A 20,187-nucleotide genomic window follows, 5' to 3' on the forward strand; every position below is an offset into this window, starting at 1 on the left:
GTGTGTGTTTGTTTGTGTGTGTGTTTGCTCAAGCTGTCAGAGCTAATATGTTTCTGTGCATCCAACAGTCGCTAGAGGTGCGTCTGCAGTTTGACTCAGATGACGCCGTTTCCCCGTCTGAGAACGAGAACAACCCGTGCTTCTCGGACCCCAGCTCCCACTCACCCCTGCAGCCTGGCAGCCCTGGCAGCGCTACGCCAGACAGTGTCCCCGGTCTCAGGTGAGTCTCCCAGAGGGTCGCAGGTTGTTCTGAACAATAACATCACAGAGGACTGATCAATACAAGTACACCCATACACGCCCCCCACCCTGTTTATATTAACTCTCCGCCTCCCCCCCGCTCTTAACAGTCCTCTCTCTCTCAGTCTCTCCACGACCGTCCCCCCCCACCCCCTGTCCTGCCCACCATCCCTCTCCTTCTCTTTCTATCCGTCTCGCTTCATCTCAACTCAGTTAAAAACATTTTACTGGCATGATGTGACAATGTACATATTGCCAAAGTGCACCTCTCCCTCCTTTTATCTCTCCCTCCTCTTCCTCGCCCTGCGTCTCGGTGCGTCAGGGTGAAGAGCCGTGCCCTGCGGATGCCCCCGGGGTACCAAGCGGAGTTGGTGGTGCAGCTGGTGTGTCCACCGCAGCAGATCACCAGCCTGGACATCAACTCTGCCTACGGCCTGTGAGTGATCCATCACCTGTTTCCGTGGGCACCCGTGCCGGTTCTTGATTGGCCCAAGGAGTAGGGGTGTTGCCGAGTTGAGGGAGGCTTTATTTGTTTTTCTTTCCTTCAAATGTGCGTCCACTAGTAGAGTGGACGCACTTAGGCAAATGCCTTCTCTTGAAATTGTTTTCGGTCCAGTGCATGTACTTTACACGTATGAAGGACGTTAGCATCTTTGAATGGCCTTAGCCACCTAGCTCGGCTGGAAAATTCTACGTGCTCATTTGTGATGACAGCTACCTAATGTTAGTAGAAGTGATTAGACTTTGGGAGAGTATGGCTAAAAGATTTTGTGAGACAGCTCGTTTGCCTAGCCAACTAGGACTACTCATTGGCGACAACAATTTACGACTAGCTCTCAACATCGGACATGTAATGGCTAGCTAGTTACTTAATTCACTGAACTCTAAATGTAGGAGGATAATTGACAATGTCGCTGAAAGCAGGTGGTCAACCGAGAAACACTGAAGAAGCTCTTGACACAAGACATGGAACACAGAATGGATAAATGCATGTCAGTGCTTTCCCTGTCTGGTGCAGGTATCCCAGCGGTGAAAGCATCTGACCACTAACCGAAAGGTTGCCAGATCGTATCTCAAAGCTGGCAAGGTAAAATATGTGCGGTTCTACCTCTGGAAAGAAGGTTGACACAGAGAGTTGTTGTCAGTGAGATTTGATTAAGAAAACTGTTTAAAATGTGGAAAGTCAGTGGCTTGATCGTGTTGGTTGTCTGGGGAAGGAGCAGCATTTTGAAGAGGGGGGAGGCGGTCTGAAACCCCGGCTTCTTAACAGTTAATCAATACCCGGCCTCAAGGCCATTTCAAACTTCTGCACTGAATGGGAGAGTTGGTATGAAAAGCCAATAAATACACAGCTCTCTCTTTCTCAAATGAGTAGCTACCGCACTGGCGGAATGCACGGGAAAGGTCATTCGCCTTGGTCCCGAAAAGCTATTGAAACCCAAGTGGGTTAGAGTCATCTCTTCTGTTTGTACTCTGCATCCTCTCCAGGCAATTCTAGGTCTAGACTCCGAACACATAGGGAATATGTTAGAATGGATGTGGTAAAGAGGTCAGTGGAACAGACTGTGGGGGATTGAAGAAGGACACTGCCACTGGCACACAGTCAAACAATCCAATCTAACACAGGCAGTACCTGTCAAATACATCCCGATTTATTTCCTGTAACAAGCCAGTAACATGGTTTCTCAAGGTCGATTTTGTTGTATTTGGTTGTTTCTTGCTCCGTTTAGAAGTAGTTTTTCAGGTTGAAATACATGCAGTCATCTCACAGATATCTATACAGGTGGTATGTTGGAAGTTGTTTCTAACTGTAATGCTTTTGATTCGTCATCGGCTTCAGTATTGATAGCTCTCTGTGCAGTGTGTCATGCAATATTGATTGTTATTACTGGTCCAAACTTGTCTTTTATGCCCTCCAGTTAGCCGGGACTCCCTGACACTGAGACATTAGTTAACGTTAGTATAACTTTGGTATACAAGAATGTACTGCGAGAACATCCACGTTATTTTACCTCAGGCGTAATCTGGAAACACCCCATTTATAGACAAACAAGTCCTTGAGGTAACACAGGCTCACTCATAGTCAGAGAGAACTGCTTTTGCATGTTATGCACCCCAGGCATCGAGTGCCTTGCGAAGAAGCCTTAAGCTTATAAGGAAATGTAAATGTTTGATAAATGTCATTTTTATTGTTCATTGTGATTGTTTATCTTAATGTCGATTGTTCTTGTAGTTAAAATGTTGTATTTTATATTTTATTTTATAATGTATTTTTGACCTATAAATGTATTATACAGCTCCTGATAAAATTAAGAGACCACTGCACCTTTTTCTTTCCTTTCCAAAAAAAGTTGAAAAAGAAAGTCTTGAGTGAGGAACAAAAGCGTTCAATTTGCAGTTCCTGTTGATAATGGCAGAGTCACGAGCCCACTCCTCGAGAGGCTCAGGGGGACTTTTGATATGCAAAACAGACACCAATTCACATCTGCATACTAATACACATATTATACATGTGTGGAATATAGAAGCACCCACCGTTTTATTACTGATGATGTTATATTCTAAATATTCCTGCCAAATTTCCATCATGTTAACTGTTGAGCGGTATTGTAATATCTGGATTCTAGTCACCTCACTTCTCAGTGTGGTCTGTGCTTGGTAACAGAATATTGTGGTGGGGGCGGGGGTGGGGCTTGCCCGTTTATTTTCATGGAATATTTAAATAATTTCAGTATACACGGAGTACATTAAAATATTCCCAGTTTTCCAGGGTGGGTAGATTCCACATGATCTCATGATAATGTATGTGTATTGGAAGATTGATAATGTATGTGTAATGGAAGATTGATAATGTATGTGTAGCGGAAGATTGATAATGTATGTGTAGCGGAAGATTGATAATGTATGTGTAGCGGAAGATTGATAATGTATGTGTAGTGGAAGATTGATAATGTATGTGTGATGAAAGATTGATAATGTATGTGTAGTGGAAGATTGATAATGTATGCGTGATGAAAGATTGATAATGTATGTGTAATGGAAGATGCTTCTCAGGTTCTAGGAAGTGGCGCATGCTCTCACTATCTCCTCCCCCTCTCTCTCTGTGCGTGTGTGTGTGTGTGCATGTCTGTGTGTGGGTGTCAGCCTAGCATTTGGGAACTGTAATGGTGTAGCGGTAGTGGACTACCTTCAGAAGACCATCCTGATGTGTGTGAGCACTCTGGATCTGTACGGGGCCGCTGACCCCTATCAACGTCTCACACGCTCCCCGCGCAGGAACAGGCAGTCCACCTCAGGTAGAGAAAAACCCACCGAGTTCCTGAGACACACACACACACAGAGTACCTGAGACACACACACACACACACAGAGTACCTGAGACACACACACACACAGAGTACCTGAGACACACACACAGTGTTCCTGAGACACACACACACACACACACACCATGTTCCTGAGACACACACACACACACAGAGTACCTGAGACACACACACACACACAGTGTTCCTGAGACACACACACACACACACAGTGTTCCTGAGACACACACACACCATGTTCCTGAGACACACACACACACAGAGTACCTGAGACACACACACACACACACACACACACACAGAGTACCTGAGACACACACACACACCATGTTCCTGAGACACACACACACACACACAGTGTTCCTGAGACACACACACACACACACACACAGTGTTCCTGAGACACACACACACACAGTGTTCCTGAGACACACACACACACACACAGTGTTCCTGAGACACACACACACACACCATGTTCCTGAGACACACACACAGAGTACCTGAGACACACACACACACACACACCATGTTCCTGAGACACACACACACACAGTGTTCCTGAGACACACACACACACACAGTGTTCCTGAGACACACACACACACAGTGTTCCTGAGACACACTCACACCATGTTCCTGAGACACACACACAAGGTGTTCCTGAGACACACATACACACACACAGACACCCCATGTTCCTGAGACACACATACACACACACACAAGGTGTTCCTGAGACACACACACACACCATGTTCCTGAGACACACACGCCATGTTTCTAACACACACTCCCCACACAGGAACAGGCAGTCCACCTCAGGTTGGGAAACACAATATGTTCCTGAAACACGCTCCAACATGCAAACACGGAAACATATACACTCATAAATTATGTTCACACACCAATTCTCAATATATCTCTGTCTTTATCTCTCTTTCTCTTTGTCACTCTGTCTCTCTCTATCACTGTTTTTCTCTGTCTCTCTGATATATTTGACAAAACTTTTCTCTTCCTGGCATCTCTCATGAACTCATTTTTCATTCTCTCTCTCTTTCTCCAACTTATCTTAGCTGTCTTTCCGGTCTCTTTCCTGACCTCTCTGTCCCTCTACAACACCTACATAAACACTGTTTCCTTCTCTGTCCCTCTACAACACCTACATTAACACTGTTTCCTTCTCTGTCCCTCTACAACTCATACATAAACACTGTCTGTTTCCTTCTCTGTCCCTCTACAACACCTACATAAACACTGTTTCCTTCCCTGTCCCTCTACAACACATACATTAACACTGTCTGTTTCCTTCTCTGTCCCTCTACAACACCTACATAAACACTGTCTGTTTCCTTCTCTGTCCCTCTACAACACCTACATTAACACTGTCTGTTTCCTTCTCTGTCCCTCTACAACACATACATAAACACTGTCTGTTTCCTTCTCTGTCCCTCTACAACACATACATAAACACTGTCTGTTTCCTTCTCTGTCCCTCTACAACACATACATTAACACTGTCTGTTTCCTTCTCTGTCCCTCTACAACACATACATAAACACTGTCTGTTTCCTTCTCTGTCCCTCTACAACACCTACATTAACACTGTCTGTTTCCTTCTCTGTCCCTCTACAACACCTACATTAACACTGTCTGTTTCCTTCTCTGTCCCTCTACAACTCATACATAAACACTGTCTGTTTCCTTCTCTGTCCCTCTACAACACCTACATTAACACTGTCTGTTTCCTTCTCTGTCCCTCTACAACACCTACATAAACACTGTTTCCTTCTCTGTCCCTCTACAACTCATACATAAACACTGTCTGTTTCCTTCTCTGTCCCTCTACAACACCTACATAAACACTGTCTGTTTCCTTCTCTGTCCCTCTACAACACCTACATAAACACTGTTTCCTTCTCTGTCCCTCTACAACACCTACATTAACACTGTCTGTTTCCTTCTCTGTCCCTCTACAACACCTACATTAACACTGTCTGTTTCCTTCTCTGTCCCTCTACAACACCTACATAAACACTGTCTGTTTCCTTCTCTGTCCCTCTAGAACACATACAGTAAATACTCCCTGTGAAACATACATCCTGACCTCTTCCTGACCTTTTTGTCTCCGCAGACACACACACACACACACACACATCCAACTGTGTCCAAACTGCTGTGTGATGTGCATGTTTGAGGCTCCATTCCATTATGTGCATGTTGTCCTCTGTTCTCTCTGTGTTCAGCCCTGCTTGACCACTAGATTGCTGGTTTATAGGGGCCACAGAGTCCTCTCTGAGGGTTACTCCTGATGGCTACTCATTTGGACTGGAGTTAGTGACAGTGGCCACATTGGTCCTCCCAGTCCTGTCCTCCCAACACACACAAACACACACACACACACACACCTCTGCACGTGCCTGCAAGAACGGATATGAACAAGAATGAATGCAAATTCACTAACCTTACTTTGCTCCCTTTCCTGAGGAAAAACATGAAATCCACTATTGAATTAGAAGAAAAAAAAAACATTAAACAATTGGATAACATCAATAAGCATCACCCTTGAATTATTTTCAGAAGGACAAGGTTTTCAACGTTTTTCAAACCTCCACACGGTCTTAGAAAGGCTTTTCATCTAGTAAAACTCCCACAAGTATACCTGAAGAATCTTAACTGGTGTTCAGGACTTTTCAGAGGTTGAGGTAAGAAGGGGGTCACTCTTTGAACCCCTCTTTTCATTTCGTACTGTGAGAGCACTTTCATAAAGTGACGGGACGCTTCACACAGCCTCCTCTTCTTCATTGAAATCTCACAGCGTAGTCTTAGTTGGAATAAATCAGCCTGAGAAGAAAGGAATTCTCTCATCCCAGAATTGTACTCTCTTCTTTAGTGGTAAATGGCTAGCTTAAATCTATTCACGCTGCTTATCTGAAACATCCTTTAGCTGTTGTCCCCACCACATATACTGTATATATGTGATATATATATATATATATGTGATATATATACTGTGTTTTCATCTAACTTAAATAGATTGTGGTAATATTTAATTGATAAACGATGCATTCAACAGAAATGCAATTATACATTCACATCCATCTCTTAAAGTCTCTTAAATATTACCGAATGTACTCTGGATGGACCAGGTTTGTCCTTTTCAATTTGGTTCTGTATTAGTGGGTTTCTCTTTACTTTTTTAAAGGTACACAAACAGATTTCATTTTGTGATATGCAGGACCAGTTGCTGTTCTGAGTGGATTTCCTCCTGTCCGTTTTCCCCTCAATACACTAACTGGGTTGCCGCTTGCCTTGACTTTATTTTTCACTCTGGGCCTTTGTGTTCTTCTCTCTCTCTCTCCCCCCACCTCCCATTTGGTGTGGCTGCTGGTGTGGGCATGATGGCCTGCCTGCAGACTTTTGCATGCGCGGCCTGTCTCACTTTTATTCAGATTCAAAGAAAAGGATCCGTACGTCCTATCAGAGTAAGTCGCGCCTCCCTCGAGGCGAGGAGACCGGGGCGGGTTGACAGGGGTGCGAGGGAAAGAGGGACCAAGCGGGCGAGGGGGATCGGGTGGGCAATGGGAGGGTGGCGAGGGGACGTACTGGAGAGATGACTGGAATGACAGGGACAGAGCTCAGGGTCTCTAGAATCAGAGGGAAGGCCATTATCTAATCACAGAACGTATTACCATTAAAACCTATGTCATTATTGGACAGATCTAATATCTAAAATCCAAAATGTTCCATTCATCTCAATATAGTATGTCCATTTGCCAAGGGTCGGGTGGGCCTCGTTCATGGAATTACTGGTTGTCAAAAAGCCAAGGCACATCATACGATGTGATGACACAAAGAGATTTAAGCAATTAAACTCTCAATCATTAAACATACACCATCATTTACATATCATGTGCACTTTTCATAGCTGAGAAATCTTTTATTTAATTATTCTCCTCTGCATGAGGCATTTAATCAAAATTGCATTTTACTCACCTTCTGCTATTTGAGAGCAACCAATTAATTTGAGTAATTACCTCAATCCAAACATTTCAGGCTTTTGTACCTCTAATTAAGTCAAAAATTAATTTAAACTCTGGAGTTGTGAGTTGTGGCTCAGCAAAGTTACTCAGCTAGAACAGGGTACTCTGAATACATGAAATGCGACTCACCAGATAGAAATAGCTTTGAATCGCAGCCACATTTATTAGGATTGCAACGAGGACCCTGAGGCGGTCCAGTGCGGCAGGTGGAATGTCAAGACATTTTCACTTGAGATTTCTGCTCTCTAGACATCTGTAGAGGTCAACTGAACGGTCCGGTGACGAGGCCTTGTCCGTTCCTTACTACTCGTGTGTCTGTCTGTTGAATGAGGCCTCTGCTGCATAGGTTTTCAACCTCTGTATTGTCATGACCTTAGAATTCAGGTACGCCACACTGATTGACAAATACCAGGACTCGGTTTTGGATCCGTCAGATACGACTCCTCTCCAGCTCGCCGCTGAATAAGACAGCCGGTCATCCCTGGCTGGTAAAACAAGGCGTCAGTTTGATTAGCGGGCCATACCTTTGTAGCGGCGGCCTCACGTCACATCCCATGGTGTCCACAGCCGTGCAGGCGGACGGTAACCCAGGCTGATCCTGAACGTGGACGCGGATTAACAGACAGACATTATTCCCCACCACCACAGTGAGTCCATTTCGGTCTGTGTGGACCACCGTAGAGGTGAAAACACCTTGGCGCTTTCCAATGTACCTTCCGCTTCCTGAAACTGATGACACCCCGGTGGACAATCAGAACCAAGAATTAAACTGTGCTGTGGTGTGTGGTAAATGGTCCTCCCGTGTATTGAATCTTGCGTGTTGCTTCAGAATCAGAATGGTCTACATAACCATGGCAACAGACGCTGTCACAGAGCTGACGGCTGTATCTTGTATCCCATGGCAACGTACGTTGTCACAGTGCCGGACCCCTGTATGTTGTATCATCGTGTTTTCTTGGCAACACCATGACTGACAGGTTTTTTTCTCTGCTCGGTTTCCTCCTCCCGTTCCTCTTGAAATCCGCTGCGACAGGCCTTACGGAACTCTCCGACAACCAGGTGTCCATTGACATGGAGAGAACCAAGTCACCCACTTCAGGTAACGCCTCAAACACACATACACACACATGCACACGCACACACACGTACACAATCCCAACCCATGACACTTCACAGGTAGAGGTCACGTGATCAGCGCTGAAGGTCCGTCGGGGCCGCAGGGTTCAGCGAAGTCCTGCCCTCGGGGTCACGTATAGTTCATCCAATCAGCATTAACACAGAGGGCGACGACTGTCAAAGTGTTAGCCTTCTTGCTACATCATTAGCGTTTTTAATGGGCATCCCTGATGTTGTTGAACAGCGATTAGTTTGTGACCCTGTGCACGTTTCTGTAGTGATTCAAAGCGTCTTCAGTGCATGCCGGTGCCGTTTAGGCCCGCTGATCATGTATTAACGCAGTCAGTGAGGAGATAGAAAGTGAGACAGAGGGGATATACAGAACTGAGAGAGAGGGGACATAGTGAGGGGAGGATATACAGAGAGAGTGAGAGAGAGAGAGAGAGAGAAAGAGAGCGATGGCCTACAGGGCGGTTAGATGGATGTTAAAGTGAATGAGTCGGTTAGTGAGTTTGGTCGAGATGATTCAGACTGATCTCAGATCAGAGAGTTGGCTTTCACACAGCTCTATGTGTGCATGAGGGTACACACATCTGGGCGTGTGGTAGAACAACTTCAATTTAGGTTTCTTCCACTGCCCTTTTCCTGCTCTCCGCTCAGTGTCCCAGCTGTGTCTGAGCCCTGAGAACGGGCGAGGGTTCGATATTAGAATTTCATCCCACTGAAAGAGAAGGAAAGCCCACTAAAGCAAACATAGAGTGGTACCCTGCAGCTCATAATGTCTGGCTGGATTGAAAGAGAGAGAGGGGAGAGAGAGAGGGCTGAGAGCGAGAGGTGAAATACTGCTATTGTACTAGTGTTTGCCGTTTGTTTTGACTGAGTCACTTCTGGCTGTGCAGTGATATCAAGACGCCTGTTCAGAGACGCCTGTTCAGATACGCCTGTTCAGAGACGCCTGTTCAGAGACGCCTGTTCAGAGACGCCTGTTCAGGGACACCTGCAGTGAACTGGGAAGCAAATTGCCTTTTTTGTCAGGGTTCCCATGTTCTCTCATTTGGGTAATGCTTTGGGGTATCAAAAAGCCGACGTGAGATAGGAACGTGTGTACAAGCCTGTGTGTGTTTGCGCGTGCGCTCGTGTGTGTGTGCGTGCATCCGTGTGTGTGACCGCGCGTGTGTCTGATGGGAATACAATGACAGCCATGCTAGAGGATCCGCTGTTCCCCGGTCTCCATCTGCTCAGTGCTTTCTATGTGGCTTGGCATCGTGCTGGATATAAGGGTGTCTCTGATTGGTGAGTCTGCCTGCGTCAATTCCTGAAGCCTGAAATGGCTTTGAAGTCACCGGTCCTCCCTGTACATCAAATTCTATAAAACTTTCAGACAAATGTCCTTTTCTGTCTACATATTTGCTCTGGATGTGAATCATGCTTTCTTTGCTATACCGAGCCAACGGAGAAATTCCTACCAGACCCGAGACATGAAAGCTTTATTTGGAGGTTACGGAAAGGGGTGGACAGAGATGTAAAAAAAGAGCAGTTGTTTCCGTGGCCTGTTTGACTTTCTTGTCGTGAGCGTCACGCGTGATCCTCTCTGTGCCGGACACGCAACCTGTGTTCTTCCGAACGAGAAGGAGGAGATGTGGTCCATTTGCATGCACTCAATCAGACAGGCTATTTAACCAACATCTCCTTCCTCAGGGAGAAAGAATGCACTTGAACTCTCAAAGATTGTCAGTGGAGTGTGAATAATTTGAAACGCTTTGTGTGTTGTTCTGGGGAGGAAAGGAGGATGAAAGCCTGGCCATTCTGATGAAACGTTTCTCTCCCTTGCATGAATAGCCCAGGGGTCATGTGATTTTCCTGATGTCATCTTAGTTCTCTTTATTCAGAAATCTCACCAAAGAAGAGTATGAAGCCTAGGCATGTTGTGAATATTTCATGAGTCTTTAATATTGTTTTTGTACCTGTGTGGAGATGAAGTCAAAGCATTTGGAAAACCAATTTACCATCATCCATAATGTGTTTACATTATGGATGAACAAGGCTTCTGTTCTGAGGGACTACAACCAGTAACAGATCTAGTCATGCAAGGCCTTGCTTTCTAGCTCCCCCTCTTGTTCCCTCTGTCTTCCACCCCTTGACCCCCCCGCTCTAATTTTGTATTCAGTTTAAAGGGCTTTATTGGTATAAAACAGTGAAGACAAATGCTGAATTGCACTGGTTAGGTCCACAATATTTAAGCTCTACTGGTTGTCCTTCTCTAAAGGCAGTGGGTTACAGATCATTATTTAGACCTACACTGGTTAATGGCCTGTCTATATGGTCTTAGACTTACGTTAGTTAACAGTGTGTATGATCTTAGACCTACATTAGTTACCAGTCTATATGATCGTAGACCTACATTAATTACCAGTCTATATGATCTTAGACCTACATTAATTACCAGTCTATATGATCTTAGACCTACATTAATTACCAGTCTATATGATCGTAGACCTACATTAATTACCAGTCTATATGATCTTAGACCTACATTAGTTACCAGTCTAAATGATGTCATAACTACATTAGTTAGCAGTCTATATGACCTTAACCCTACGTTAGTTACCAGTCTATATGGTCTTAGACATACATTAGAAACCCATCTATATGATCTCATATCTACATCAGTTATCAGTCTATGCAATCTTAGACCTACATCAGTTACCAGTCTATATGGTCTTAGACCTACTTTAGTTACCAGTCAATATGGTCTTAGGCCTACTTTAGCTACCAGTCTATATTATCTTAAACCTACATTAGTTACAAGTCTATATCGTCTTAGACCTACTTTGGTTACCAGTCTATATGAGCTCATATGTACATTAGTTACCAGTCTATATAATCTCCTAACTACATTAGTTACCAGTCTATATGATCTTAGACCTACATCAGTTACCAGTCTGTATGGTCTTAGACCTACTTTAGCTACCGGTCTATATGGTCTTAGTCCTACATGAGTTACCAGTCTATATTATCTTAGACATAGAGAACATATGAGAAAAGCACACTGGACCATAGCGGTTTATTATTTCTAAAGCACTGGTGGAGGTGTTATAAAATTAGAATGAACCACAGTGTGCATGGCTCAACTGATTAAAGCAGAATAAGCCCATTGTTTATCTGGTCCTATCAGTTATCATCTTTTCTGAGATGAAACGCAGCAGAGAGACAGAAGGATTTAGGAGGTAGATAAAGATTGATGAAGAGACAGGTTAGTAAGAAAGACATAGTAGACAGTCTGGTGAAAAAAGACGGACAGGTTGCAGAGAGACAGGAAGAGAAAGATAGACATGTTGGAGAGACAGGTGGAGAAAAACAGTTTGGAGAGAGAGAGAGGTTAGAGAGAGACAGTTTACCGAGTGATTGAGGTTAGAGAGAGATAAGAGAGAGAGAGATACGAGAGAGAGATAAGAGAGAGATAAGAGAGAGAGAGAGATAAGAGAGAGAGAGAGATAAGAGAGATAAGAGAGAGAGAGAGAGATAAGAGAGAGAGAGAGAGATAAGAGAGAGAGAGAGATAAGAGAGAGAGAGAGGTTAGAGACAGTTTAAAAAGAGAGACAGGTTGGAGAGAGACCGAGAGAGACTGGTTAGTGAGAGGGACAAGTTACAGACAGAGAGGGATAGGTTAGAGACAGGGAGAGAGAAAGGGTTAACATAATGTGAGACAGGTTAGACTGATGGAAGAGTGACGTAGATGTTGATATACAGTGTAAATATACAAGTATGGACGGAGAAACCAAGGTGGAATGTAAAAGGCAAAAGATAGGAAGGAGATGGACAGATGAAAGGCAGATAAGGACCGTGTCCAGGATGAAGCAGGGTGATAGTGGGTCCTTTTCTTCCTGTCTGTCTGTCATTGGTTATCTACCAGGCAGCAGATGGCCCCGGCTGGCCCTGTTTTCACCCCGGTGTCACTATGACGACCGCTTGCTGAACCCACACTCTGCACTAATCTTATTTACGACACACCGTCACCTGGGTCCCTCCCCTTCCTTTTCCTCCTCACTTCTCTTTGGTGTGTTAATAAACAGGTTTAATTCATTCCTATCGTCCTCCTTCGGTCTGCCCTTCTACACCAAGGCGTGTCCTGCTTCTTTTTTGTCCCATTAGGTCCCGTAATTGGGCTTTGCTTTTCTTTGAAGCTGTTTTCTTCTTTCCATCCTTCCTTCCTACCTTGGCTGCGTTTTTGTTTGTCGTCTCTTGCTGTCGGTCTTCTGCTCCTCCCGAGTCCGTGCTTCTGGCAGCCTGGCTTTGTCCGATGTCAACGCAGACCGTGCTAAGGCTGTGATGAATGGCGAGGTTGGGCTAATGTGCTGAAAAGTCACTGAGCTCCCAGTCTGTTTATAGGGGAGCTGACTGGTTAAAGTTAAAGCAACCTGTCTGGGTTAAATGTGACCTAGCCAGGAGCTTCTTCTTTTTTTTTCTTGAGTTCCTGATCCTCTTAGAGAATATTATCTCAGAAGGATTGTGGAGCTCCAAAATCAGTTCCAGATCCTATGTATTTCAGTCCAAGTCAATGACAGGCTAGTATTTAACATCCTGACAGCAAAACTACACACCAAGCTATTGTATGTTAAAGCATGAGAAGTTGGGATGACGTGAGATTTAGCTTGAGATGTCAGAGAGACAGAAAGAGCAAGAGAGAGAGATATGAAAATATAATAGCACACTATAACTGATCTTAAATTAATACAGGATAACTGTCACCCCAAAATCTTTTGGAAGAGAGTGCTGAGTTATTTCAACCTCTGAGCTGGAGCTGTCTGCTGTTTGGGAATGTCCTAGCATGTTCACAGCTGATTTTACTGGGTGTCTGTATAATCATTAGTACCACTTCATTTAGATGCCAACTTGTAATGGTGAGTTGTGACACTGGACAATGTGGCAGTTAAAGTAGCAGCAGTTCTGTAATCGTTGTAGTGGTCAGTGTGTCCGCTAGTCTCACTGACCTTATCGCACGCGCTTTTATTGGCGTCCTTCGGTTTCAACTGATGTTATCAACACACCCGCTCGTCTCTGTACCAATTCACCGTCGCCAGTTGCTTTTAACCCACTCCTGAAAAAAGAATGTGTGTGTGTTCTGTGGGATTTCCTCTTCCAGTTCCCTACCCAAGCTCCCTCCACAATGACCCTCGCTCCATGCCTGAGCCCCTGGCAAGTTTGAGGGCGAGCCACTGCAGTCCTGTCTTTTACTTACTGGACAATGGTAAGAGGAAGGTCCAACCCATCCCTCTCCCATCCTACCGCTGGGGGAGTGTGGGTGGGCGAGGGGGAGGGGTGAAGGTGGGATGTAGGGGAGGGTTTGGTGTGTGTGTGTGTCTGTTTGGGGGGAGGGGGTTTGGGCTTTGCATGCTAGCGTACGGGGTGCGGTCCTGGCTCGTCGGTTCCGACTTTCACATTGTGATCCATGCATCTGTGAGCGGAAGACTGTTATCCGTCGTCGCATTGTCTCGGCCCTGGCTGTAGGGGGCGCTGTCTGTTTTGTGCTAGGTCTGGTCTCTGGGCCTTTCATCCGCCATCGACCTTGCTACCGAGGCAGGCATGGGAGGGAACGTGCTGAAGACATCTCCCTAATTCTTTAGCTCCTCTGTGACATCCTGTGGTCGTGTTTGTTTTACTTGTTGTTACTGTTGTGTGTTTGTGCCGGTGGTAGTTGTTGTTGTTAGTTGTTGTTTTGATGTTGTCATGTTCTCCAAATGACAGCCACACCTCTTTGTGTTGTTGTCATGTTCTCCAAATGAAGGCCATACCTCTGCCCTCAGGTGATGTTGTGTGTGGGCTGTTCTTTTTTGTCTCTAACACCATCTCTAACACTGACTGTCTGTTTTGTGATTCTCACCCACCATCAATATCTAACTTAATATTAACGATGTCCAATACTCAACCTAACATGACAATGTCTAATACTCTCCCTTCAACTAATTTGTAACGTAATAAAAAAGTATTTATATTCACACACAAATCCATCTGTCATGTAATAACAACATCTAATCCTCACCCATCAACCCACTTGCTGCTTGAGTATTTCATGTTTTTATTAGAGATGCACTAACGCGTCCCTAACATAATAACAATGTCTAATCCTCACCCACCAACCTGTCTCAAACATTAAAACAACATCTAATACTCACCCACCAACCCATCTTTAACATAATAAAAAAAAAAACACTAACCCATCATTAATGTCAAAACAACTTATGATACTCACTCACCAAGCCACCTGTAACATAAAAACAATATAGCCCCATCAACCCATATCCAACGTAAAAAACACTAATATAAAAAAAACATGAATCTATTTTACTATGTTTTTAGTTCTGTGAGAAAACTGGCCTTGTTGGTCAACAGGTTAATAAAGTATAACATAATCAGGGATTCAATTGAGCAGGGTTCCACCACATATGGTCAAAATGGGACCTAGGGTATCTAAACACCCGTACTTCCACTGGCCAGCATTTTAGCATGTTAGATACAACTGGAAAGTAGAAAGTAGGGCTCCCCCACTTCCCCCACAATCCTTATTTAACCAATGAACATAATTTCCTCAACTGAATAAATTCAGTGGGTACTTGAAGGGTGCAGCAGAGTAAAGTCACTGCCTTGCAACTAGCTGCATCATTGCAAGTACAGGGATCAAATCCTGCTTGCTCATTAGCACATGGGTCCGTTGGAGGGCGGTTCAATTGGCCAGCACTGTCTGATTTTAGTGGGTAAGTACCTGAATATGGTTGCCTCGACGCACTCTAGCAACTCCTTGTGGAGGATTGTGCTCCTGTGAACTGCAAGGTAAAGAGCCAGAGGATGCATGCCTTCAGGCGCGCAAGGATTCCTGTCCTGAATTCCGAGCCACATGATAAGAATCCGCCCTTCTGATACATAACAACTGTCCCTAGTATGTTTGGGGGAAGTAGGACCTTAATCTCAAATTGGAGATCACTTGACAAAAACAAGGGAAAAAAAGTTTTTAAGTATTTAAATATGCAAATTCGTTAAGAGTACACACTGTTTAAACATTTGGATATTCTTTAACCAGCAACGATATTTCAACAAGAATCCTAAAAGCAAATGAGCTGATTATTGGAGTGGAGAATTCCACCTGTAAATTACAGTGCAATTGGAAAGGGAGGGCTGTCATCCCGTTATTCTCCTCTCTATTTCTACACAATTTTGCTGATACATATCATGACTGGAACATCTGGTCACTGTTAATGTGTACACATCAACACACACACCTGTGTTACAGAAGGGGAAATTACCACAAAATGACTCCGACTTGTATTCTAGCCTCAGCAACACCACTTCACCCCAATTCAAAGTCAATGAAAGGTGGGTGGAATTAAATGTCCGTCTCATATTTGTAGACAGGTATTACTGTTTGGGCCCAAATAAGTATTCTACATTTAAACAGTGAATTGTTCTGTATTACACTTCCCGCAAAACCGCTACACTTTACACAAATTGCTTAGCTTTCCCCAACATTACTTGACAAAGACCTGTGAACAGTGTGGATTCCGTACCACAGTCAACAAAGCCCATCCAACAGAATCACTAGACAAATTACCCAACCAACCAAAACCAGTGTCCTCGGTATGTGCTCCTTGAATCCACTGAGAAAATATGAATGGTCATCTCTCTCAACACGAACCTTTGCAGTTATGTATCTGCTGCAAAATGCTTGCAAAATGTGGAAATTTTTTGTTTCTTTCCAAACTGTTTGTGTTTATTTGTGTTGCTCCTATTGTGAGTTCCCAGTTTAATTTTTTTATAAATAAATCCCCTGGATTTAATGAACCGTGTTAACCTAAATTACTATAATATAATAATCATATGTAAATCAGTTCGTTTTGACTGGCTGAAGCATGGAAGACTTGAGGAACTAGTTTCATCTTTTTTAAGTGGGAGCACTGGCCTCTAGGAAAACCATGGAGCATGATGGGAATGGCCTCTGCATCTGCCTGCCATGTGCAATGACTGCACACTTGCACGTTTTAAATTATGTCGCTTTGTTTTTTCCGCCACTTTATTGGTTTATTTGTTTGACTTTTGGTTTCTGCATCGTTAAATCTTAATTTTTTTATTCCATTTTGGTTTCGAAAAGATTAACTACTCCTTTCTTTCCTATTTCTTTTGTTTCAGTAAAGGGACCCGGCAGAAAGTTAAGTCTGCCAACAGATCTTAAGCCTGATCTTGGTACGGTAGGCGAAAGCCAGCAGTGTCACCCTCTTTTCATTTGATAACTTTATTTACTCTTTTGTCCTGTCATTCGCAGATATTACTTTACGTTTGTATTACTTAAGAAATTTAATTTACGTAGTTCTTTTTTCACGCAATCTGTAGTACTTTATTTTAATCACTCACTCCTTCTCTTCGACCAGCTCATCTTGAGACTGTTGGCCTGTTATCTTACTCTTGTTTGACTTTAAGTGGTTTGTTTTTACCCTTCAAAAGCCTTTTTGTTTATCGTACATTTTGCAAGTGTTTTCAAAGGTGGTTCTTACTATCCCATATCTGATTGGGAGATGCATTTCTAAACGTGCTCTCGCTCTATCGCGGTTGGACCATTCTCTTTTTCTATACAGCCTTGCACTATCGTAATTGGATCATTTTCTATCTCCACACAGCTTTGCTCTGTACTGTGATTGGACCATTCTCTAACTTGAATCTGCCTTGCTCCATCGTGATTGGACAATTTCCATCTGTCACACAGGACTTACTCCAGGGTTACCCAACCCAAACTTTTACTCAGGCCCTACTAGATGTTTCATCTTTCTCTTTAAAAAAAAATCAATATAAACTGCCACACCTGATTCAATTAGTCAACTCAACTGAGATATTTGACATATTGAAGCATGGTATGCCAGGTTATGATGAAAGAAAAACCTGTGAAGGGTCTGTGTGGGTCCATGGAGAGCATTGGGGAAACGGTAGGGACTGGACCACCCTGCTCTCCTTTAGAGACTTCTCTGTCTCTCTTTAGTCCTCTCATCTTTCACAATCACAGGGCGTCTGTCTTGTCTCTCCCTCATGCTTCTGCTCTGTCAGACTACTTTCATAAACATGAATGTGCCATCTGCTATGACATGTAAAATGTTAACTCTTTTCCTCAACAGGTGAAAAGTGTTTACGGGGTTAGACGGTAAACAAGTGGTCATTTGAAAGGAAATCCAACTGAAAACAACATCTGTAGTGTCCTTTTGAACTTTGAACTGTAACTGGTAGCTAATAAAAAGGCAGTCATTATTAAGATGTAGGTTAATGCAGTCAAAAACTTTTTCTTCAAGTGTGTTTACAGCCCTGTTTGGTCTATTTACATAGCAATGTATGTAATTAGTTGTAATATTATCAGAGCAGCTGTCTATCATTAGCAGAGGACCCAGCTGCTATGAAGTGGGACTGTTTCAAGTCATTTCATTAGCCTACTTCAGTGCGTATGAGTGCAAGCGTTTGTGTGTGTGTGTGTGTGTGTGTGTGTGTGTGTGTTTGTGTATGTGTATGAGTGTGAGAGAGAGGGAGAGAAAGCATATGTGAAAAAGTGTGCAGTAGTATTTTTCCTGGTGTTGACCAATATCCTTCAGACTGTGCCAGAGCAAAGCTTGTAGATTAATTTGCAGATTTGACTGTGATGAATAACTGTTTGCCAGACACGCAATGGCCACATCCACACAATGAACTGGCTTGTATACAGTTATCCCCAGTTTCCAAGCTACATATTGCCCTGGTACAGCCTGCTGTGAATCTGGGCTGGAGGAGCACGCGGACTGGGCGGCACCCCCAGAGACTTTCATCCTCACGTTATCGGCCTTGATGGGCCTAACAAATGCTTTGGAGCAAAGGAGTATGTGCTGGCTTGAATCACTGTCGTCAAACAGAGAATCCTGTCCAATATTATCATTTAACTTGATGCCAGCATAGCCTGCCGGTTTTGAGAGACCCCGCCATAGATAATAGAACTGTAGATAGGCTGATGTCACAGAGCCCCTATGAATCAGAATGGAGCCATTTGACAGCCATCTTACCTGGGACCTGTTCTAAACAATATACTATATCTATTGTATACATATAAATAATATAGTGATTTCTACAATTAAAATCAATTATTTTAGTAACAGTACGTTAAATGGAGCAAGCTAGCTCACTGAAATTGGTATGCTAACAGTAGCATAGTTATTGGAGGAGAGAAATAGGAGTAACAAATCTTTTTGTGGACAAAGGCTACCCAAAATCGCCATCGGCTGATTATACACAGTAATTACGTTTTTCGACAAAACACGTTATTTCACATAAATTGTGTGCAACATTAATTCATACTTCACTGTAGCAAGCTAGTTAATTTACATAGATACATAGTTCAACAGCTACAGTTAGGCTGGATTAGCTTTCTTGTTCATTGATTAAAAACATGTGAAGTTAGGTATGATGTCATACATTTCTACACTAATTACTGATGCGCGAACAATTTCCCACCGCCTTTTTATTGTTCATTCTATTTCTGGACCAAATTACTGCTGCACAAAATACCACCATGACTAGAGTTAAGTGGCTTGACTTTTCGGAACTGGTCCCAGGTAAGATGGCGGAGTAATTGAGACGTCTGATAGAACTATATGTCCTACTTATGCTTTCTATCAATGGACCCTGTGGCATGAATTAAGGTTATGGAAGTTAACAAGGCAAAAATTCCATCTTGTCTCTTCCTCTATAATAGCTGGATTGGCTGAACCGTGCAGAAGACAACCTCCCCTCTTACATATTGACAGGTATATGGGGGATCTAGTGTGACGGTTTTCTTTGATCAAATGCCACGTCTGGTAACTTGTTCCCAGAGACAATTTGTACTCGTACCTACTCCAATGTAGTTTTCAAACCAAACATGTTTGGCAGGGCAATTCCATTAGGAGTTAGCAGGAGAATGGGAAAGAACCAGGCTAATGTCTGCTTGCGTTATGAATACAGTTCTCAACAAGGAAGGCTTCCCTGTCAGACTAAATGTATGCCGCTCTGAGGTGTAGCACTGCCTCAGTGGAAGCTGTCAGTCAATAAAAATCCCAAGTTTTGTTTACTTGACAGTCAAGACTTGAAAGTGGCAAAGTGCTAGGCGCTCAGACGGACGTCATCGGCTGCTTAATTAGCATGTCTCTTGGCGGCGCCGAGCTTTCGTTTTCGGGCTGACAAAACCGCAAGCTGACGAGCTGTGAAACAGGAGCCGAGCCCAGATAATCAATTTTAGTTTTACTGCATCTTATTAGCATAATGTATTTGGCTCAAAATACCATTGCAGGGCCCAGGCACAAAAAGGATACACACACTTGCACATAGACACCCACCCAATAGTACATTGATGGTTTCTTGATATACACACCGTATCTGATACTGGATATGTATTCACGTTGTCTTGGAGACAGCATGCTGTACAGTATTCT

The 20,187-nt window shown here is 43.6% G+C and overlaps 1 protein-coding gene across 18 annotated transcripts in view; it reads left to right on the top strand.

The window, feature by feature from the left end:
* Positions 1-20,187, top strand: part of stxbp5l (syntaxin binding protein 5-like) — a 179,310-nt gene that overhangs the window by 143,849 nt on the left and 15,274 nt on the right. For 7 of the 18 annotated variants that reach the window (XM_020041280.3, XM_029115649.2, XM_029115648.2 and 4 more), the window contains exons 16-22: positions 69-220; positions 563-676; positions 3,385-3,536; positions 6,983-7,051; positions 8,643-8,708; positions 13,869-13,973; positions 16,904-16,957. In XM_020041280.3, the coding sequence (XP_019896839.3) occupies positions 69-220; positions 563-676; positions 3,385-3,536; positions 6,983-7,051; positions 8,643-8,708; positions 13,869-13,973; positions 16,904-16,957 (712 nt within the window). The remainder of the gene's footprint in view (positions 1-68; positions 221-562; positions 677-3,384; positions 3,537-6,982; positions 7,052-8,642; positions 8,709-13,868; positions 13,974-16,903; positions 16,958-20,187) is intronic. The other 11 variants (XM_029115655.2, XM_029115658.2, XM_034288811.1 and 8 more) reach the window with 6 other exon arrangements.

The sequence above is a fragment of the Esox lucius genome, chromosome 20 (genome assembly GCF_011004845.1).
Source record: "Esox lucius isolate fEsoLuc1 chromosome 20, fEsoLuc1.pri, whole genome shotgun sequence".
In the NCBI taxonomy this organism is placed as follows: Eukaryota; Metazoa; Chordata; class Actinopteri; order Esociformes; family Esocidae; genus Esox; species Esox lucius.